At 39.6% G+C, this 24,724-nt stretch overlaps 1 protein-coding gene across 3 annotated transcripts in view; it reads left to right on the top strand.

The window, feature by feature from the left end:
- cblb (Cbl proto-oncogene B, E3 ubiquitin protein ligase) overlaps positions 1–24,724 on the top strand; it is a 124,141-nt gene that overhangs the window by 70,840 nt on the left and 28,577 nt on the right. For all 3 annotated transcript variants that reach the window (XM_010901758.5, XM_010901759.5, XM_010901757.5), the window contains exons 6-7: positions 7,740–7,861; positions 18,093–18,230. In XM_010901758.5, coding sequence (XP_010900060.2) covers positions 7,740–7,861; positions 18,093–18,230 — 260 coding nt within the window. The remainder of the gene's footprint in view (positions 1–7,739; positions 7,862–18,092; positions 18,231–24,724) is intronic.

Genomic DNA, 24,724 nt, shown 5'->3' with positions numbered 1-24,724 from the left:
CCAAACTCTCTGATGCACCTTTCATTAAATCGTCAATAATTAAAAGGTTGTTTTTCTCAATCGGTAGCAGATTGTCATCACACAGCGATGTTGGTATAAAAGTAATCTCCCTCACCTTAAACATTTCGTCATACAGTGGCTGCCGACATGAATAAACCTAGATGGTATTCTGAATTTCTTTAGAGAAAACAATGTCAACATTATCCAACAACGTCTTCACAAAATATGTTTTACCCGAGTTACTGGGGCCACTCATGACACAGCTGAATGGGTGTTGAAGTCGCGGGTCAAAACCAGTATCCATCCTAGAATGTGATTTAGTACCCGTAAGGCCTTGTGCTTTAATCAGGGAGCAGTACACGCTTGTTGTACACAACTCTGAAACGCTTAGTCACTACTCGTTTTTCAATGTGAATGTTCTTTTATCTCTCGCAATTGTGGCTGCATTAGCAAGGACGTGATCTTCATCACCACCCTCACCTCGTACAAAGTTTTCAACCAGCCGTGTCAGCGTCTCCAAATTAACAATGGTTGTGTTGTAGCTGTTGAGTGTAATGTCTTTTGTTTTGAGACAGGTAAAACCTTTAACGGTTTTGTAACCGTATGTCTTTGGCCCACTACTAACAAATTAATTTCTGGTAACTCATCGGTCAAGTCACCCAAGAATGGCCCCAGTGGGGGCATCCAACTTCTCCAAAAGTGAATACAACTTGAGTCTAGCATAAGCGGTTGTGAACGCGGCAATACATTTTTTGCCGTAACATGGTTTGGTGTCTGTTTTGTGTAACGCCTCTGTACCATCACAACTGTGTCTGAGATTAAAGAGAAATAACCAACTTCTATTTCACTGCAAAAAAGGTAGGGTCTAAACTCCTCCAGATCTGTAATTAGCATTGTGTTCATAAAGTTAGACCGTTCACCCATCTTACCCCAAAGACTATTCATTGCCTATTTAGCCAAAGATCGCCTAGCACTGTTTACAAAAAAAAATCCTTGTCAAGCTGCACACCCTCCTTTTCATGATATGCACGGATATGCTGTTCTTTTGCATCATCGTCAACCACAGATGCTTGTGCTTCAGGAATGTTCTCATGTAATCTGCAAAAAGATCATCTGATGTCCTGGTGAAATCCCAGACATTGAATATTTTCACAATGCGATAACCTTTCTCAACAGCCTTAACCACCAATAGAAACACAGGTACCAGTTAAAGATCTTTCTGAATCAGTGTGTGAACAATCAGTTACCTGGTTTTCTGAGTCTGCACATAATCTACACAAAGGAAAGAACAGCTTACCGTGAGGTAAAACTGGGTGATTAAGGCCTTTCGGTGGACACACCGTAGCCTTAACAATACCAAAGTAGGTGTCTAGCGGTTTGAAATCTCAAACGATTATGTCTGGATGCACAATTGGATAAGTCTTGTCTTGTCTTGTTGCAGAATGGGTAAAGACTACATACATTGTTATACTGAATAGTCTCCCCTTCTCGAGCCGTAAACTTCAAATTAATTGCGTTGGTATGACCACCAAAAAGAGCATCCCGAGGGTCAAGGTGCTGTGGAGCATCAAAGGTCTTCAAGATAGCTTGGACATCTGCGGATGTGTTTTTAAGCTGATTGCACTCACATTCGCATATGTATTGAACATGTACGTTGTGTTGTTCTTTTAGAGCCTCAAGCTTTTTCAACCATTGTTGGTGCATCAACCCGTACAGAATCTTTGTCACCGGATTCTCTTCACCCCTGTTCAGGGTGTGCAGTATTGATTTATTCTCATCAGAGCCCACATATTCAAGCCATTGGATTTAGCTTTTTGAGAATGTCTTCTGACAACGGTTGTAGTTGTCTGAGGGGACCAATTCAATGGTGTCCTTGGTGAGGAATCTGTTGCAAAAGACTTTCATTCAAGCTGAAGCAATCCTAATTGGAATGGGTCAACAACACCACCCTCCAGGAACTCGAGTCTGTAGCGCATACAACCCTCTCTCAAGATGACCACATCATTCATGCAGTAAGCCTTTATTTCATCCTGCATGACTAAGGGTTCTGCGGAAACAGTTGCATACCATTGCAAAAACTCATCTTTTTCTTTAGCCATCATGGTATTCTCACCGTAGTAATGTGGTTCTGGATGGGGGCCAACATAGTTCTCATTCTCCTTGATGTTAAACTTGTAAGGAAAGTAGCCTTTTGTCGAATCCTTAAAACCCATAGCATGCGGCAAGGCCGCCAGCTTCATTGGTAGGAAGCAATGACTATCAATGTATCTCTGATTGAATGTGCTGTCTGTAAAAATCATGAGCTTGCTACCATTAGCAATAAGTGTCGTGCCAATACAATTGTTAGCAAGGTACTGCATCAAGATGTAACCATTGAAACCTTTAGAGTTGTGTGCTATAAATGTGTAGTCATTATATTTCGGTTACCTAAACTTTTGGAAAAAAGCTCGACACAACCATCTCTGGCTGAACACCACGTCTCGTTATCAAAGCATATTGCGCACACAAAGTTTTGCTGTGTGTACACCATTCACCGGGTTGGCAATTGTCTCAAAATCATAAAATATGTAGCGCTCACTGGGGTCCTTGGGATTGGAGGGTTTTATGAAACACTGATGATTCATTTCAACCGCCAGTTCCACATTACAATTGGGACACATTAGCCGTGCACTGTTTATAGTTGGTAATACTAACTTTGTAATGAAGGCTGCAATCGACACAGTATTTCTTCTGGTCACACCTGCTAACCCAACGACCCACACCTTTTTGGTGCTTCAAGAGTTTATGCTGTCCATAACAAAAGTCAGAATAACATGCGCTTACAGTCCGGGCACTGCTTTGTGTTACGGGGTTGGGTATGACAATCTTCATGAAGACAGACACTACAGCTATGTTTACAATCATTATCACCACGGGTGTTAAAACGTGTATAACACCACTCACAAACATATGACACACCCAGAAAACCCTTCAGATTCATGATGCCATAGAAATGGTAGAATGGTAAGTACATAAAGACGGTTCTAGGGTGTGTGTCCTCGCTGTTTTGAAACTTGGTAAAGTGACCATCCCCTGTTCGATGAAAGACAAACATTTTACACCCTTTAATTTCTTCAAACCGAACAATATCTGTGAAAGACACACAATCATCCAACACTAAACCAGCTCCCGTATGTAACTCACGACCACTAACCAGGGCCTCAGCATATGTGTACAGTGGGTTCAACATAACCATCAAACAAATGGAAAAACATGTGGAATAATTATTCACAGCCACATATAAATGCATTATTTTTTATTTATAATCGGCTCTATCGACAGTGTTTTAGCTTTACGTCACGGGGCACCACCCTCACGGTTTTTTAACATTTTTACCACGCTCTAGTGATTCATCAACCATAATTTCACCATTACTATTCATAACACTTTCAAGTAAATTACCAAACGTGCGTTCATTATATTCATCTGGTCAGAGATTCACCAATCAACTCAATCTGCAAACGATCACCAGGTCCTTGTACAAAGTCTGAAGCTCTAACAATCAAAGTATCCAAGCCAGCCATAATGAGTGCATAGAATGTGCCAAAATCCCCATCTTCACCAGTATTTCGTCGTAATTCAACGTTGTCAAACACATTACGTTGTATAACTCTAACATCGTCATCAGTGCAATGAGTTTTCATCAGAGAGCTCAGAGGAGATTCAACTAGATCATGTGAAAAATATGTATAGATGTTAGTTTCTGCATTTGGTCTGTTGTTTGCTGTATCTTTTGCCATTTCTCTAACTTAACGTGTAAATTACGATCCACTTACAGGTTCAAGTAGTATTCTATTATTATTCATACATTTATTATTAATACATTTACATACATCACAGTTTTGATGAGTTTATAGTAAAATATGTATTACATTCAACTTTCAAACATGAAAGAAAACAATGAAACAAAAATCCCCTGACGCTGTGCAGCCACAAGGTGGGGTGTCCGTAACTGAAGCCATTATGGTGATGTACTCTGTATCATCACCTGGGGTCCTCAATCCGTTGGTTGGTAAACAGAGTACAAAGGTTCAGCTGTATGCATATTGTCTTAATGTTAATAACATTTTAGTACAAGACTGTAAATAATTAGACTTACACAAAAAGTATCTGTTCAGGTTGTGTAAGATCACAACCGCACAGTCCAACTGACATTTGTGAAATAAATACAAATAGTGTTAACAATAGGGTTAACAAGCGCTTACAGGTATTTTCAAGCTGTTTAACAATAATGTTAAAAGTCTACTTACCAAGATTTGAAGGCCCAAAAATGTGTTTACCAAACATGGCTGGGTTTAATTCCGCTCAACCTAAACCAGAGATATAAAACAGACAATATGAAAACCATATAAAAGGAAATGTATTGCTCAATCGTAAAATAGATTTACACATTCTTAAAAAGTTCAAAGGTTTCGTTTGTTAGTGTTTATAATTGCAATGCAATTCAAATCAGTTATTTATAATAAAATAACTTGTACTTACAATGTAAACGGCATACTCCACACTGGAAACAACAGCTGTCTTCTGTGGAAGCCGAGGATTTAATATTGTCTTTACATCGCAGCTGGGGCACCTCCAGCAGGTCATGCCTCTTAACTTTGTCATTGGTTACACGTCATCGTTCTTCACGTTAGAACTATACCGGCTACAATGATTAAAATTGTGGATAAAGCTTAACTAGTTAGTTCAGATAGTTGATGTTTGACAACCTAATATATTGATACGTCCTGTCCGGTAGAAACGCCGTTCTCGTTAGTTATCGAGCCTCAACTGTGACATCACGTCATTAAATTTTACCTATTAATGATGAACTCATCCGCTTACATATAAACGCTGGCTATTGTCATCATATCGCCATTAATATCTTAAACGTTTAAAAAACACAAGTCCATAATACAGCAATCAAAAATCGGATTTCACAAGTTGCTTCAAGTCATTACGAGAATGCAGAACATCTTACACGGAAGTCCCAGCATCCGCCCACACTAACACAGACCAGTATTCTCTAACTCGCAAATACTACAGTTTGTAACCATTGTTGCCTGTTAAACATTTCTACCAATGTGAAGAAAACAATCTCGCATTGATCCCCATTGTACAATTTCATAAGACGCGTTTACAAAAGTTTTGTTTACCTGAAATAACATCTTGACCTGTCAACGATTCACCATTGTTCATGCAAATGTATACGCTACCTTCCAGGTAACTTTGTAACGTTTTGCCATATAATGCAACTTAAAAGTTAATGCTGACTTAAAACAAACAAAAAATCACCATTGCTCATACATACACATATACCAAAATCATTGATTTTATTTTGAACAATATTTTAAACCCAACCACGACACAATCAACCTAGTCATAATATGTGGTCGGCCCAGGCATTGATTATTCCTTCAAAATAATAGCATTGATCATGCAATGTTTGTGTACTGTCTTGCTTTGTTGGATTACAAACATTGTGTGAAACATGGGACGTTTTTCAGCCTGCATATACTACAGTTTGTACTGTTGGTTATTTAGGGACTATTACTACGGGCAGATCTGATCTTAAGGCCCATCTGTTAAAATGAAAAATGGGCTGAAACTCGCCAAAATCGTAAGTCCCGAGCCTTCTATATATCTTACACAAAAAAAACATGTTTCCCACATTCTGTGCATGTGGAAAAACACACCATGCTACATGCACAAAACATGGAAGGTTAACACCCACTGGTTGTAGGACATCTGTGGTACCACTTGTCAGAATATCAAATGCAGCGGTGGGGGTTATTGCATTGCTGAAACCTGGCGCCCTTTTGTTAAACACCAAACATCTTGCCGCTGATATAACACTTATTTATTGCCTGGGAATTTAACATTCCGGAACCCTAAGACACCATTGTTAAACATCATAAATAGCGCACCTGTTATAACACTTGTCTGGGGTGTTTATCAGTCGTTGTAAAACGTCAAACATGGACACAACAATGCAGTCATAAATTACAAAGTCACCGGACATGCATACATCATTCCAGAAGTCCCGCCCTAACACACGTCATACAGGAAGTCCCACCCAGCAAACCGGATGTCCCTCCTACCTGTCAAATCAATCTAGAACCCTTTTGCACCCAGCTGAAAACTGTTGTGCTGATTAAAGAAGCAATAAAACTGACCTTCTTTAGAAAAGTTGAGTATCTGGAGCATCTGCTATTGTGGGTGTGATTACAGATAAAAAGAAAACTGAGAAATAAATGCTATTCCATGTGAGAACTTGCCAAGAAACTGAAGATCTTGTACAACGCTGTATAAAACACCCTTCACAGAACAGCGCTAAATGGCTCCAACCAGAATAGAAAGCGGATTGGGATGCCCCGATGCACAATTGAGCAAGAGGACAAATACATTAGAGTGTCTAGTTTGAGAAAAAGATGCCTCACAGGTCCTCAAATGGCAGCTTCATTAAATCGTACCGCAAAACATGATTCTCAATGTCAACAATGAAGAAGCGACTCTGGGATGCTTGCCTTCTCCAAGAGTTGAGAAGAAAATGCCATATCTCAGACTGGACGATAAATAGAAAAGATTAAGACGGGCAAAAGAACACAGACACTGGTCAGAGGAAGATTGGAAAAATGGACTGACAAATCAAAGTTTAAGGTGTTCAGAACAAAGAAGAACATTTGTGAGACACAAACCAAATGAAAAGATGATGGAGGGGTGCTTGACGCCATCTGTCAAGCATAATGGAAGCGATGTGATGTTCTGGGGGTACTTTGGTGGTTGGAAGGCTATCATTCCATTTTGCAATGCCTTGCCATACCTTATGAACGGCACTTGATGAAAGCCAATCCAACTTGTGGGAGGTGCTTCAGGAAGCGTGGGGTGAAATTTCTTCATATTACCCCAACAAATTGACAACTAGAATGCCAAAGGTTCGCAAAGCTGTAATTGTTGCAAATAGAGGATTCTTTGATGAAGCAAAATTTGAAGGACACTATTATTTCAATTAAAAATCATTATTTCTAACCATGTCAGTGTCTATATTTCCTATTCATTTTGCAATATTTACTATTCAAACTCATTTTATTGATGTTTTCATGTAAAACACGGACATTTCTAAGTGAACTGTGGTGTGTTTTTTTCGGTCTGATGAACTTTCCAACTATGACCTTACTCTCTCATTTCTAACCTACAATTATAGCGCTAGACAGTGTGAAACCTGACCAGTACTATTTTTGGAAAGACTGACACTGCTGAGAGACTTTTCATCCGACCTTGAAGGGCAGTTTGATCGTATAATAAAGGATTGGATACTCATTCTCTTTTTAGAAAAGCTTGCAGTGCCATTTCTCTAAGCACCATTATCAATTATTGGGTTTTTTCCCCCCTGCTCCATGAAATTGGGCACTTGCTGTTCTGATCAGATGCAGGCTCGGTAGAAGTGACCCCAGTTTAGGACACTGTATGGAAGGTAGGATTTAATGTGAGGCCTCCTCATCTTGTAATGTAATGCAGCAAAGGTGTGTGTGTCTCATCCGGGATAAGCAAGTACATGCTCCCATCTCATGTCCTGTTTGTGTGTGGTACTTAACTTATTGTGTTTTTGAGTTTATCTGTAAATCTGTCATCTTCTGGAAGTAGAAGTCCTTGCACGCAATGTGTTATATTGTTGATCCAAATAAAGTGTGTGACCCCTTTAATTCTCTCCCATCTCTTAGCCATGGGGCTCCATCCTGAGAAACTGGAACTTCCTTGCTGTGACCCACCCTGGCTATATGGCCTTCCTGACCTACGATGAGGTCAAGGCCCGTCTACAGAAGTACATCAACAAGCCAGGCAGGTAAGTACATGCTACAGGAAGGAGTTTGTTGTTCTGAGGAACCTGTTAATTAGGATCCGTGTTCATTAGCTGCTCCACCTGCTGCAGCAGCTATTCCTTGGTTCCTGGTGAGTTATTTCTGCCTGCTATTTCTGCCTGAATTGTTGGCCATCAGTGAGTATGTGTGACGAAAAGAAAAAAGAACTAGGGCTGCCCTAATCTACAGTTGACCAATTCTGTACTTATTGTAAATGACCTTCACTTGAATAAGCATGTGGGCAGCACACATTTGTAAACTGCTTTCAGCTTTTTTGATAGTATTTTATAATGTGGCTAAATATATGAGCAATAATTTAATTTATCATGTCCTATCAATCATTCAACATAATGTGATATGGGTTAAGGGCACTTGCACTGCCAGGGAGGTGGGGTGGGGTCGGTACAAAAATGTATGTACTCATTAATACAAGTTGTTCTTGATAAGTGTCTGCGAAATGACATAAAATTTTGTTTTAAAATTCAAATACAAATTCAATAGTAGGCCCGTTGTTCTGTAGACTTAACTAAATTAAACTGGCTGCATTGTTCCACTTAATTGGTGGTTCCAGTACAATTGCAGGGAGAAATTTAGATCCAGCTAGCTGATAACAACAACACTATTGTATGGTACTGAGCTGTGATTTCAAGAGCCCAGGGGCACAAACGGCCTGTGTGATTAAGGCCTGTTCATCATAGTTTGGTGGTGGGGCTAGGAAACTGACAAGGCAATAAAAAGGACGAGTTTCAAATGACAGGGCTCCTCCTGTCCTGAATCAGATTTTAACAAGGGGCAGATACAAAAGTGTGTGTGTTCATACAGCCTTGGCCTGGGGGAACGGTGGGAGGGATGGTGGGTGGTCGGTCTGGAGACTCCTGTGAATCAAGGCCTGCAAATACCAATCTCCTGAATGCCGCATGCGCAGCTGTTTGTGAGTATACATGTGTGTCTGTCTGTTATTGCGGAAGCAGGATGAGGTAGGAACATGTAGCTGCTCATCCCAGAGTGGAGAGACACCACACGCTGTGAAATATAGAACACAGAGTATGATAGGCACCTGAGGGACACAAGTCTCACAAATGTTTGGAATTAACACAATTTACCATTAGTCTGCCTGAGGAAGGTGAGACTACAGTCCTAGAATATAAAGGTGCTAATTAGAAACGTATACAGGAGGCTTCTGCAGTTTGTCTACATTGATGAACATTTTGCTATGAACTTAAGAGAAGTCTAGCGACTGCAGAAATGTGTATTGTTGTGGCGTAGTGTTTAAAGACAGTACCTCTAACGTGGAAGACATAAGTTCAAATCTATTGACAGCAACAACATTTATTATTTCTGGTAGATTCCACGATTCTCTCATCTTTTCACTTAATTAAATAGTTATCGTCACCTTTATTGAGTTATTGTGTAAATGTCATTCACAAATGAAAGAAAAAAGTATGTTGTTTTGCCATGAAAGAAAAAAATATGTTCTTATGCCATGAAATGAAATAGCTTTGGCAGACTCGCTAGCAATTGCTCAATTCTTGTGACTATTCCAGTAAGTTAGTAGATACCGGTAAAGCTTATAACTGGCTAATAAGCTGTTAAAATTGCCAGTGGCAAATGCCATACATAGATGCTATTTGTGGTGGAGATCAATTTAGTAAGAAATGTTAGTCAGTTTAACTGTATCAATGTCATTCACAAATGGCCAATTAACTGTTAAAACGGCCAGTGGCAAAAGAGGATTTGTTCAGGATAGACACAAGGCTATACTGACACCTGGGAAATGAGCAGCTCTGTGGTGTAGTGTTTAACAACACAGCCTTTCATGTGGATGACCTAGGTTCGAATCTTGACAGGGCAGGACTTTGTTTTGCGTGCCGGATGAACTAGGCTTTGCCTGGTTTCTTGTTTATTACACGCGCTCCTTCACACATATTTGTTGTTTGCCATCGTCAGCCAAAGTGGTAGTAGTGTGGTGGCCCAGTCAGAATGATGCGATATATACAGCATAGCCTGCTGTTATCAATTGGATGGAAGTTAACTAATTCAAGTGAAGATGGAATATATTTACTGAATTAATGTTACCTACGGAAAAATTATTTGGCTACTCAAAGTTGAGAGTGCAGAAAACGGTGAGTTGAGCAAATAGCATATAGTTGGCTAGCTTAGCTAACTAGCTTTTTTAGACTCCTCCATCCAATAAATGAAATGTTATGTGTTGATAAATATTGTCTTCTAGTTCTGTAGCCAGGTTTTTCATGTATACAACACTGCTTCCTCCATATGCACGCTCACTCTTTTGTATCACAAACAGTCATTAAGCCAATGTTCATGGGAACTACACCCAGTCCTTTGCGCGTTATGTAGTAGCGCTCATGGTGTATTGTTAGTTTTTTAAAATATCTATTCCAGTTAACCAAACACTATTTGAATAATAACATACTGTTCGGATAGTAAAATTTTGTCCAACGCACATCCCTTATATTAAAGGTTCTACTGAGCACCAATTTATCTTCAAAAGATTGTACCCAGAACACTCTAGTAGTGGTTCAACCAAGAACCCTGTAATTGATTGTAGATCCAGCTTTGGAGAAAATCTGTATTTCTTAATAGCTCTACTTAACTCTATTTCTAGGTTTCTTAGCATTAAACATTCATAAGATTTATCCCATGGTCCCATTATCCCATAGTGGAAACTATGTGGTTGCTATTTTGAGATAGTCGTTCGTTTTGTAGTTGGCTAGCTCTCTGGCTTGACAAAGATAATTAGTTTTTGAATTAATTAATTTCCTGAATATTTTAGGTATCTTGTTAGCTGTATTGGGAAACTGTTGTTTAGCTATCAAGCTATAGTCTGTGTTTAATGAACTTCCAGTTGTACCTCCGTAACGAAAAGCTACGCACAAATTGAAAATATAGAATTTATGAGGTACTCCACAATGTGGCAAAAAGTATGTGGACACCCAATCATCACACCTACATGAGCTTGTTGGACATCCCATTCCCAAACCATGGGCATTAATATGGAGTTGTCCCCCCCCTTTGCAACTGTTTCAGTCCCCACACTTCTGGGAATGCTTTCCAAAAGATTTTGCAGTGTCTCTGGGAATTTGTGCCCATTTAACCAAAACAGCTTTTGTGAGGTCAGGCACTCATTTGGATGAGAAGGCATGGCTTGCAATCACCATTTTAGTTCATTCCAAAGGTGTTCAGTGGGGTTCAGGTCAAGACTCTTTGCAGGCGGCTCAAGTCCCACGCTTGGTATTGCGCATGTTTGTGTGAGGCTTGCGTACAACTGCTTGGCCACGGAAACCCATTTCATGAAGCTCCTGACGCACAGTTCTTGTGCTGATGTTGCTTCCAGAGTTTGAAACTCTGTGGTTAGTGATCCAACAGATGATAGGCGATTATTACACACTATGCGCACTCGGCAGCCCCGCTCTGTGAGTTTGCTTGGTCTACCACTTTGTAGCTGGGCAGTTGTGGTTCCTAGACACTCCCATTTCACAATTTTAGCACTGACTGTTGATTGAGGCAAATCTAATAGGGCAGAAATTTCAAAAACTGACTTGTGGCATAAGTGGCATCCTAAAGTCACTGAGCTCTTCAGTATGACCCATTGTACTACCCCATTGTAATGTTTGTCTGTTGAGATTTCATGGCAATGTGCTGTATTTTCTTCACCTGTGAGCAGTGGGTGTTGCTGAAACACTTGAACTCAATCATTTGTAGGGGTGTCCACGTACTTTTTGTCGTATAGTATATGACAAGTGACATTTGTTAGTATGAGCAATCACTTCTATCAGCACAAGACAAAATGTGAGCGAGTATGGTCTTCTGCAAACAAATTGGACCGAAGCGTTGCCCTACGGAACATTTTACCTAATAATTTAAATCACTGTTCCGCATCACAATAGAAGTAATTCCGCTGCATTAAAAGTTTTGTTCTATCTGTTACTGTTACAAGTGCAGAAGTTTGCCAGATGTGCTGCAAGGAAGTAAGTTGCATAAAAGTAATCAAATGCCATGTGTTTTAACTTCCTTAAAGGTGCATTGTGCAAGTTTTGAATTATGTAAAATGTTGGTTCTATAACTCCAATTCGGACACTATCAATACTAACTACTGTATCAGCATACTGACCAGTCTGAAGCAGTGTCACCTCCAACTGTCGATGCTGGAGCAATGAGCACGAAGACTTTTGTTTTAGATGGGTTTGAAGTTGATGGGTCCTTTCCATAAGTACGGAACATGGAATAAACAAAGCAAACCGCTAAATCAAAATGTCACCTGGGCTATCTATTGTGTTAGATGCATTGCCATATTTCAGAGACTTGTTGATGGCTAGAAATGAAAAACCATTATTGTGCTAGCTAGTGTTAATTGGAACAATATTTTATTTTTCAAACTCAGGTCTCCCATGTGAGAAGCTGTGTTTTTAACCACTATGCCACAGAGTGATATACATTCGCCCAGTCACGAGACACCATTAAGCATTGTGTTAAACTGACTACCGGTTCTTATTAAGTTTACTTCCACTGTATGGCTTTTGCCACTGGACGTTTTAATAGCTTATTAGCCAGTAATAGGTTTACTGGTATCTAACTTACTAATTGGAGTAGTCATAATAATTGAGCAATTGCTAGCGAGACTGAAGATGTACTTTTCCCTGCCAAAGCTATTTCATTTCATGACACAAAATCATTTGTTTTTCTTTCATTTGTGAATGACATTCATACAATAACTAACAAGTGAGAGAATCGTAGAAACCCCTACACTTTTACTGCCCAAGGGGTTTTGATAAAGCCTATATTACCCCCAAAAAGCATTAACGGATGCATACTTCGAAAATCCACCAGAAATAGTCACAATACTATACAGTATAGTTTAGGCTAACTATTACATAATTACTGAATGTTGTAGCCAGCCAAGTTTTGTCTATCCTGACCCAAAAAGCATGTACGGATGCGTATTTCGAAAATCCACCAAAAACAGTTGCAATATAACCACAAACAGTTTTTTTGTAGATACTGAAGGTTATAGCCAACAAAGTTTTTGTCAAATCCTAATGCATAATTTGTTTTGACTGTGAGGAGATACGAACGCGGGACCTATAGTTTGCAGGTCTGTTTCTCTAACCACTGCGCTATTTAACATAGGCGTAGTCAGTCAGTCACTCAGTAAGAGACATTCACTCTTCTTGGCCATCTCCGCTTAAGTGGTCCTGCAAAAACATTCCAGTTTAAACATTTAGCAAATTTCACATTTCACCTATTCTTAGTCTTTGTATTTTTAGTTAACGCTCAAGAGAGCTAACAAAAGTTTTACAAGGGATTATAGGTAATTTGCATTTGGATTCTGTGGCTGGTGTCTCGAGTAATGCCAGTACAGCTAGCAACATGCAGTTGCTAGGTGTGTCAAAATCAAACTGGCGAGGTCAGCAATAGCAAACGACCAGGTAGCCCACAAAAGACCACAGTAGTGGATGATCAAATAATGCTTTTAATTGTGAAGCAAAACCTCTTCTCAACTGTCTAGAACACTCTAGGCCGTGGAAATAAATGTGTCAAATAGTGCCATTAAGAGATACTACATAGGATAATCTTTTAGGGTTCATCACCAGATGCAAACTACTAGTAAGCTTCAAGAACAGGTTACAGTTTGCTAAAGTACATAAACAACCTGTACACAACCTATGCAAAATCTTATGGACATATGAGACGCAGAATCATAGCCAGATTGATGGAGTTGGCAAAGTGTAGAGGAAGAATGGAACTGCTCATTATCCAAAGCTTACTGTTAAACATGGTGGAGTTAGTGTTTTGGCTTGGTACTGAATGCCTGCGACTGGAACTTATTCACTTGTCTTCATTGATGACATAATTGCTGTAGGCAGCTGTTTGATGAATTCGGAACTACACAGAAACATCTCAGATCAAACCAAATGCCTCAATTCATTAGACAGCACTTCACCTTTCAGCCGAACAATGACCCCTAACATACCACTAAATCAAGCAAGGAGTTTTTCAGGGCTAAAAAGTGGGATTTTCTTGACTGGCCAAGACAGTCACCCAACCTGAATCTAATTGTGCGTGGATTTCATTTGATGTGCTGAAGGGTTGACTGAAGGCAAAAATGCTACTGAAATGAACTGAAGATAAGTGATGTGCAAGATGAATCAAGATTAAGGTCTGAAAATGTTTTTCGGATGAATAGTGGGTTGGTTGCGGGCAGGTTGAATGTTGAATGACATGCTAGCAGTTGCTGGTACTAGCAGGTGGCTGATGCATTTACTTTTTACTCCCAAAGACAAGCTGGGAGATCTGCTGAGAAAAATGTATGTGAGACATGCTTTGACTTGGGCATGACTTGGTTGATGATAGGTTGATTACGTCAATCAAGTGTGTATTTGGAAGGGCAACATTTGAATTAGGTGTGGGAAGGTTAGGGCTAAAACAAAAAATGTGCAGCCCTTGGGGACCCCAGGACCAGTATTTGGAAACACTGATTGAGGAGGAAGAGACAGATAATTTTTACTGCAGAATATAGGTTAAACAGTGGATGCTGAAACAACACAAAGTGCTAGAAGCGCATTCAATTAGACATTTCAAGAATTTGGCATATTCTTTCCAGAACAGTTCCACATATTGACAAAGTTGGTCATTCCTCCAATCCAAATTAAGAATAAAGCCTCCAGGGATTGCATCTCATAGGAGAACAACTCATGAATACACATCACTTCTTGTCAACAGGTAAGCTAATAGCAACATGCCCATGTGCTGGAATCGCATTCACTGGGACATTTTCATATGTACTTTGATTGATGGCAATGTTGTCAAAGTTAGTCACGAATAGCTTGGGATGCTGAAATTAGCTACTGTAGTCAACATTTGGTTGACTCCCATCAATAATGAATAATTAGTTAGTGTTATACCAGGTCTAAAAATAAAATGATGACATAGTTTAGCTACTAATTAGTTCCCTTAGAGATGGAATGGTAGGAAATACTTTTGACCAAATCTTCATCATCTCCTATTGAGGATGCATGCTCTGTTCGACATTGGTCTGATAATGAACATTCATAACAGTATTGTGATTAAACATACAATTAATTTGTATTTACAGTGGGGAGAACAAGTATTTGATACACTGCCGATTTTGCAGGTTTTCCTACTTACAAAGCATGTAGAGGTCTGTCATTTTTATCATAGGTACACTTCAATTGTGAGAGACAGAATCTAAAACAAAAATCCAGAAAATCACATTGTATGATTTTTAAATAATTAATTTGCATTTTATTGCATGACATAAGTATTTGATCACCTACCAACCAGTAAGAATTCCGGCTCTCACAGACCTGTTAGTTTTTCTTTAAAAAGCCCTCCTGTTCTCCAAACAAACAGACTCCAACCTCTCCACAATGGCCAAGACCAGAGAGCTGTGTAAGGACATCAGGGATAAAATTGTAGACCTGCACAAGGCTGGGATGGGCTACAGGACAATAGGCAAGCAGCTTGGTGAGAAGGCAACAACTGTTGGCGCAATTATTAGAAAATGGAAGAAGATCAAAATGATGTCAATCTCCCTCGGTCTGGAGCTCCATGCAAGATCTCTGCTTGTGGGGCATCAATGATCATGACGAAGGTGAGGGATCAGCCCAGAACTACACGGCAGGACCTGGTCAATGACCTGAAGAGAGCTGGGACCACAGTCTCAAAGAAAACCGTTAGTAACACACTACGCCGTCATGGATTAAAATACTGCGCATGTCCAGGCCCGTCTGAAGTTTGCCAATGACCATCTGGATGATCCAGAGGAGGAATGGGAGAAGATCATGTGGTCTGATGAGACAAAAATAGAGCTTTTTGGTCTAAACTCCACTCCCTGTGTTTGGAGGAAGAAGAAGGATGAGTACAACCCCTAAGGACACATCCCAACCGTGAAGCATGGAGGTGGAAACATCATTCTTTGGGGATGCTTTTCTGCAAAGGGGACAGGACGACTGCACCGTATTGAGGGGAGGATGGATGGGGCCATGTATCGCGAGATCTTGGCCAACAACCTCCTTCCTTCAGTAAGAGCATTTAAGATGGGTCGTGGCTGGGTCTTCCAGCATGACAACAACCCGAAACACACAGCCAGGGCAACTAAGGAGTGGCTCCGTAAGAAGCATCTCAAGGTCCAGGTGTGGACTAGCCAGTCTCCAGACCTGAACCCAATAGAAAATCTTTGGAGGGAGCTGAAAGTCTGTATTGCCCAGCGACAGCCCCGAAACCTGAAGGATCTGGAGAAGGTCTGTATGGAGGAGTGGGCCAAAATCCCTGCTGCAGTGTGTGCAAACCTGGTCAAGAACTACAGGAAACATATGATCTCTGTAATTGCAAACAAAGGTTTCTGTACTAAATATTAAGTTCTGCTTTTCTGATGTATCAAATACTTATGTCATGCAATATAATGCAAATTAATTACTTAAAAATCATACAATGTGATTTTTGTTTTTTTGTTTTATATTTTATATTCCATCACACTCAATTGAAGAGTACCTATGATAAAAACTATAGACTTCTACATGCTTTGTAAGTGGTAAAACCTGCAAAACCGTCATTGTATCAAATACCTGTTCTCCCCCCTGCATATGTTGAATGATGAGTTTGTATAGATCAGTTGCTAATGAGTATAAAATGGTTATATATTTAAAGTGGAAAGTTACAAGAGCCTGTCTTATCTCTTCCATGTGGGGGTAATTACAATTCAAGGAATCCCCCACCCCCTTCCCCACCCTGTCTGGATCTAAATTCTACAACTACAAGAAAAACTTCTCCGTTGTGTAGATTGTTCTGGTGGACAGCAATTACAAGTTTCTGTATGTTGATACATTAACATTTTCCTTTGACGGTCTGAATGCTTCTGGCTGATGTTTTTTTGCCAGTCACATGCTCCATCACATTAAATATGTTATTAGATAGTACTCATCACTGAACGCATACTGGCTAAAATAGGCTCTGGTTTCACATTAGCATCTTACAGTTAAGTTAATTTCAGAACAATAGGGGCTAAATGGTTCTTAGCCTTGATTTAAATGATCTACATTTGTTTTTGGCATGCCTTCAACTAGCCAGTCTGGAATTTTTTTCAGAGCTTGATTGGTAGTGTAAATAATTACAGGAGTAGAGTTGATGTTCGTTCAGTTCTTAAAACAAAGTAGAGCCAATATGGAGCAAGCATGGAATAACTTTTAGTGGAGTGGGAAAATGAATTTTGCACACCAGGATAGGAGCGCTTAGTGAGTGATGAGTTGGAGTACCGGCCATTTACCTTTGCTTACATATGCCGGCCTTTACTTTGGGCAGCAAGACAACAGTGTCTTATCATCTTAGAATGTTGTGATGACTACAACACCCACCCAGCGCACTAACCAAGTTATAGTACAGCTATGGTGACATAACCACAACAGTGACAGTATACACTCCATGTAAGCTAGGCACATTTTAGAAGACCGTTCTACCAGATCTACAGAAAAGATTACTAAATTAACAGCAAACTGAAAAAGCACACAATTTTTTTTGTGGAAGTAATTAGCCTTTAAGTACACCCCAGACATGACAATACAGAACACATTTTCAAATGTATTACTTCCCATTGCAGGACATATTTTATGAAGTTCAACATGCAAAGTTTGAATGCAAAACTTACGCTCAGTCTAACAGCAAGCGAGCTGCAAAACAAAAAGCTCTGACACTTACCAGATGACGACCATTTGAAACTCATGCTTTGTAAGTAGGGAAACCTGCAAAATCAGCAGTGTATCAAATACTTGTTCTCCCCACTGTATGTATAAACGCCCCCCCCCCTCAAAAAAATTCAATATTGGATTTCAGAATAGTGAACAAAAAGGTTTATTTGTTCGAATGGGCTGCCATTTAATACTTCATGTGGCTCAACTACACATTAAGGGGATGGTTAATGTGTTTACAGCTGTTCCAACAATGGAAAACACTGGATGCACTGTGGACCGAATTCATTTGTTTTGGTTCATTAAAAATTATTGCGCAATGAAGTTGATTGATAATATGACTTGGGAGAATAAGATGGTAACGCAGTCTACTATTGCTATTTATGTTTTAAAAACTTTAAGGTTATGTCCATCTGATTTTTTATTATGTTAAGGACAGAAAAAGGACTGGTCTAGGTTTGTCTCATCTCCCTTTTTGCCCATCTTTTTGTAGCTACATCTTTAGATTAAGCTGCACTCGACTGGGCCAATGGGCCATCGGCTATGTCACCAACGATGGAAACATCCTGCAGACCATACCCCACAACAAGCCCCTCTTCCAGGCTCTCATCGATGGCTGCAGGGAAGGCTTGTAAGTAACAAAAAGAAACATGGGTATTGATTTTATTCAGTAGGATCTTGTTTGGTGCTCATTGGCCTATTTATTCCAAAAGACCTGAAACATTTAATTGCAGATTATAATTGAATACTCTTTCAGAGTGTATTCAGACCCCTTCACTTTCTCCACATTTTATTTTTATAGACTTAATTTCAATTCAATTTATAAAAAAATTGCCATCCATGCACATTACCACATAATGAACAAGGAAAGACATTGGATTTTGTGCCAACACAATCTGCAATAACTATTTAGACCCTTTGCTATGAAACTTCAAATTGAGTTAAATTCAAATGCAGGAGCTTGGTCCGCATTGCCGGCAGTAAGTCAGACTTGTTCCATGTGCATGTTGGACTCCGGCAGGGCTGCCCTTTGTCACCGGTTCTGTTCGTAATTTTTATGGACAGAATTTCTAGGTGCAGCCAGGGGCCGGAGGGTGTCAGGTTTGGGGACCACACGATTTCGTCTCTGCTCTTTGCGGATGATGTTGTCGTGTTGGCCCCTTCAAGCCAGGACCTTCAGCATGCACTTGGACGGTTTGCAGCCGAGTGTGAAGCGGTGGGGATGAAAATCAGTATCTCCAAATCCGAGGCCATGGTCCTCAGTCGGAAAAGGGTGGCTTGCCCACTTCAGGTTGGTGGAGAGTGCCTGCCTCAAGTGGAGGAGTTTAAGTATCTAGGGGTCCTGTTCACGAGTGAGGGAAGGATGGAACGGGAGATTGACAGACGGATCGGTGCAGCTTCTGCAGTAATGCAGTCGATGTATTGGTCTGTCGTGGTGAAGAAAGAGCTGAGCCGCAATCTACGTTCCAACTCTCACCTATGGTCATGAGCTTTGGGTCATGACCGAAAGGACAAGATCCCGGATACAGGCGGCCGAAATGAGCTTTCTCCGCAGGGTGGCCGGGCGATCCCTTAGAGATAGGGTGAGAAGCTCGGTCACCCGGGAGGAGCTCAGAGTAGAGCCGCTGCTCCTCCACATCGAGAGGGGTCAGCTGAGGTGGCTTGGGCATCTTTTTCGGATGCCTCCGGAACGCCTTCCTGGGAAGGTGTTCCGGTCCCGTCCCACCGGGAGGAGACCCCGGGGAAGACCTAGGACACGCTGGAGGGACTATGTCTCCCGGCTGGCCTGGGAACGCCTCGGTGTCCCCCCGGAAGAGCTGGAGGAAGTGTCTGGGGAGAGGGAAGTCTGGGCATCCCTGCTTAGACTGCTGCCCCCGCGACCCGGCCCCGGATAAGCGGAAGATGATGCTAAATGCTATGCTAAATGCATTATGTGTCCTTTGATTGTCCACCTGTTGCGATTTCAGTTGATTTTGAAAGGCGCACACCTTTCTACATAAGTTTCCACATTCACAGTTCATATCACCAAGCCATGAAGTCTAAGGAACTCTCCTATCTGTAGGCGTCCGAGAGAATTGGGTTATAGAAAAGTTGCTAAAGGATTGAAAGTTCCCGGGAGCACAGTAGATTCCATTATTTTGAACTAGATAGTTTGAAACCACCATCTTCGTAGTGCTGGCTGTCTGGCCAAACAAATTAACTGAATAAGAAGGACCTCTGTCAAGGAGGTAACAGAGCTTCAGAGTTTCTCTGCGGAGATGAGAAAATCTTTTAAATGGACCACCATATTTCCAACACTCCATCAATCATAAGCCACTCTTGAGTAAAAGGCATATGACATGCCACCTGAAAGATTCTAAGAGCATGAGGAAAAATATTATCTTTTCCGATGAACCAAAAATATATATATTAGGCATGAATGACAAGCGCTACAACCGGCAAAACAAGGTACCAATCATCACCCGGCTGATACCATAGCATGGTGGTGGAAGCATCATGCTATGGGGATGCTTCTCCGTGACAGAGACTGGGAGGCTGGTCAGGATTGAGAGAAGGAGGAAAGAAGCAAAATATAGAGATGTCCTTGAAGATAACCTGATACAGAGTGCACAGGACCTCAGACAAATATGAATCTTTCAGCAAGACAATGACCCGAAGCACAAAGCCGAGACAATTACGGATGCACTGATTAGAAAATGATTGGCCGATACTGATAGCCGCTGTTTTGACATTTCTGTAACTTTCTGTCCTGTCACAAATTAGATACATATTTTGCTTCTGATAAGGCTGATAATTTCAGCTTATTTTCATTTATTTTCCCATATGTTTGAATAAGAAAAGACTTAGAGTTAGGTCCGGAAATATTTGGACACTGAACCAATTTCTGTTGGCTCTGTACAACCGAAATGAAATTGAAGTGCAGACTTTGAGCTTTAATTCAATGGGTTGAACAAAAATATTGCATGAAATGTTTAGGAATTGCAACCATTTTCATACAAAGTCCCCTTATTTCAGGGGCTCAAATGTAATTGGACAAATTAACATTTTAAATAAAATGTTCATTTTTAATACCTATTCGAGAATCCTTTGCAGGCAATAACTGCTTGAAGTCTTGAACGCATGGGCATCACCAAACGCTGGGTTTCCTCCTTTGTGATGCTTTGCCAAGCCTTTACTGCAGCTGTCTTCAGTTGTTGTTTGTTCATGTGTCTTTCTGCCTTAAGTTTTGAAATGCTTGCTTGATCGGGTTGAGATCAGGTTGAGATCAGGTGATTGACTCAGCCATTGCAGAACATTACACTTCTTTACCTAAAACTCCTGGGTTGCTTTCGCTGTATGTTTTGGATCATTGTCCATCTGTAAAGTGAAGTGCCATCCAACCAACGTTGCTGAATTTGGCTGAATCTGAGCAGACAATATATCCCTATACACTTCAGAACTCATCTGGCTGCTTCTGTCTTCTGTCACATCATCAATAAACACAGTGTTATGTATATTGTTGCTTTATTTCATTATTATTTTCTGTTTAGCTATATTTTTGCTTTTATACTCTTCTTCTTACCTCTTACTACGTAGTTGTCAGGTGCCATGTTACTAGAATTTCATTGTGCAGGATGAAGCTGTGTTGTTCGGTGCCTTTGACAAATAAACATTGAAACGTGAAACTTTTCAGTACTCTTTTTAAACTGCTGCTTTGTAAAGTGATATGTATATTTTTTCTTAATTTCTTTGCTATATTTTTGCTGTATATATTTTTTTCTCACTATTTAGTTGTAGTGTGCTATGCCAGCATCATAAGCTTATTACACTATTATGTATCTCTAATATTCAATAATTCTACCTAATTGCTGCTAGTTTACATTACGTATATTATTGCTATACTTGCCTAATCTATAATGTTCGATACTGTTACCCAGATTGTTGCTAGTTTACAGTACACTTAATAAACTACTGCTAGCGTACAGTTTTATGTATATTATTGCTCTCTTTTTGTCTAGCTACGTCTTTCCTTGTATGTTTTTCTTCTTAACTCTCACTACGTAGTTGTCGTGTGCCATGTCGCAAGAATTTCCTTGTGCAGGATGACACTGTGTTGTTCGGTGCATTTGAGAAAATAAAACTGTGGTAATAGTTTCAATAAGAACACATTATCTGTGATTTCTTTTCAGATAAGTGTATTTAGTAAAGGACAATACAGGCTAATGCAGTAGGTTAATTAAAAATGCACATGTGCGGAACTAAAATTCTAAACTGTAGCTGTTTCTCAATGTCAAGGATCCTTCCTTGACATTGAGAAACGCCTTGTGTTTCCCCCGTAGATGGATCTTGGAGACGTAACTTAGCAACTGAAGTAGCCAAGCACATGTGATGCAACCTCGTAAATATGACGAACGCAAACGACAAGTCAAACCTTCCTTTGTTCAGGGTATTATGGCCCATTTGCCACTGTTTACAAGTGTAGTACTTCATAATAAATTAATAGAAAAGTTAGTTTTGAATGTCTTTTTCCAAATCGTACCGAACCGTGACTTAAAAACACATCAGAAAAAAAAAAAGCCTATTAGGCAGTGTATAGCATAGTTCAGTGTACTCCATCAACCTTCGAAAACCAATGTTTTCCACAACTGAGAAAGGCTGGTCATCTAAGACGTTTCTCTGAGTTTCTCTGTGATACCTTTGTTTTATACACTTTCCTGGCTAATATTTCTAGCATTTTCAAATAGTGTGGCTACTGGAGTCCGGTTGTTTGGAGGGACGGTGGTCTTAGCTGCAACTGTCATTTGTAGAAACTCGCCACGCTCCTTTGTGCATCTTGCTTTTTGATACTGTATCGAGATCGATGTGTTGACATTTTTTGTTGAACTTTAAAATATGTCCACACTGCCAATATTCTTATTGACTAAGTGTGAAAGCTCTCACCTTATATACAACAAAGCAGCCTGGTACTTTATTACCTGTCATTCAGACACTAAAATCCGTCGCAAGTAATCAGCCATTTAAAATTAGCTGATACCGATTACATTTTTTGCCTATAATCGGCCAATACCGATTGCTGGCCGATTAATCAGTGTATCCCTAAAGACATTATTGGAGTGGCTTTGGAACAAGTCTGTGAATGTCCTTGAACATCCATTGTAGAATAAGTTTGTAGTAACAAAATGTGGAAAAAGTGATGGGGTTAGAATATGTTCAGAATGCACTGTACATAATAACAAATTTGCACACTTCTTATTTTTAGTTTTTTCATGGGACAATATTGTGTTTAGATCAATGGCAAAAATATTAAGAAAGTGAAGCACTGTGAGTACTTTCAAAATGCACCCATTATTGCAAACAAGACATAATTCCCTGACATATTGACATGACAAAACCAAAACCAATCAACAGGTTATCTATTTGAAAATTAGTTTATTCGTCATCTTGTCATACGTAATTTCTGTATGTGTTATATTAGAGTGGTACTAATGTATTGTTTGAATGTATATACCAAAAACATGTTGGTTTGCTCAGATATAATAATCATTTTGGTTGTATTGCTCTGAATCAAAATGTTTTTTTTTTTACCTATTTCTGTTGTTTACTAAGATAAGATGTTACTGATGAGTGTTCATCTCTTACAAAGTTTGTCCTGTTGTAAATGGACCTGTATCAGTGTGAAATGGTGTATATTGTGAAAGTGAGATTTTGTCTTGAATTTTCTTGACGACCAACAGAGAATATTGTGCATGCCTGGACAGAAGATTCATATTTCCATCCTAGAATTGTCCTGTCTACTTTGTTCTATACAATCTGCAGCCTGTCCTTATAATGCCTTCCCACAGACCACAGAACTATGGTTCATCTGAATCCAAGTTAATGCTTTGGGGGTTTGCTTCATAAATGTATAAATGTATAAGTTCTAACTATGCCCACAGTTCAGTTTCAATTGTTTTCTTACATGAGAACCATCATAAGCACTTGTCTTGCTGCACTAGTGGTTTGGTTTCTGCCACTTCCTCACTGAGTACTCCCCACATGCTTTAGCAATCATCTTAAAAAATGAAAATAGGAAAGACCCTGATGAAACATCTGCTATGAAAGGCTGCTCTTGATGAAGAGCACTGTCTGGAATGGCAGATGTTGAAGGAAGTATTTTGTCTGCTGGAAGAGTAGTAGCCCTACTGTCTTACTGTTAAGCTCAATATTCCTGTCTGATCCTGACACGACATCTTTCTTGTCTTTGAGGCGGGCTTTGTTTATGTCTGCTTGATTTAGAGCTTTGTTGTCTTTATGAAGCATTGTGAATTTCTGTTCTCTTGGCAACAATCAGTACATAAACATAAATGGTGCAGTGGATCTGGGTTTAAGTAAAATATCATTGGCTTCTGGTGTTTCCCAAACACAAATACATTTGGTACAAATAACTTACAGCAAAACTTTTAGTCACTTCTGTTTCATCCAACTTAATGTTTTAGTCAGTTATCCCTTGTGATTTTTATTTTACATTGGAATATACCAGAATGGTTGTGCACACTACTCGGCCCTCCTACAGTAACCAGAGACAACAATAATTTTCGTCTCTGTCAGTGTAAATACCAATGCTGGAAATCAGTGGTTATCATTGAATTTCAAGTTTTTGGACGCTTTTGATGTCTGCTAATCATGGTCCATCTCTCTTCATTGCACAACAAGTGGCATAATATTAATATATACATATATGTACTTATATTAATATGTTTTTTACAATATGTGTTTTACAACATTTGTAAATGTATCTTAAAATCTACAAATGGTGAATTACTCACTATCCTCATAGAACCAGGCCATGTGATAAATTGTTGGGAGAACTTAAAATATTTCATGAAATTTCTGTCATAAAAATATTATGTCCCAACATATGTGACATATGTAGCATTTAATTATGACATCATATTTTTAAGTTGTTGGTTAGGTTCACAAATACTTAACAATTCAAATTTAGCAACATATACATTTTTTTTTGTTGCTAATTCATACTTTTTGAACACATAAATGAGGTACACCCAGAGATGATACATTTTGGAGGTAATAGTTTCTTATCCTGTGAATAATTTTTACAGTGTACTGTGTTAGGTCTATATTACTTGTGAATACTAACGTTTCTCA

Source organism: Esox lucius, chromosome 7 (genome assembly GCF_011004845.1).
Source record: "Esox lucius isolate fEsoLuc1 chromosome 7, fEsoLuc1.pri, whole genome shotgun sequence".
NCBI classification, from domain to species: domain Eukaryota; kingdom Metazoa; phylum Chordata; class Actinopteri; order Esociformes; family Esocidae; genus Esox; species Esox lucius.
Note: the sequence above shows the minus strand (reverse complement) of the source record. Positions and strands in the feature narration are given on the sequence as shown.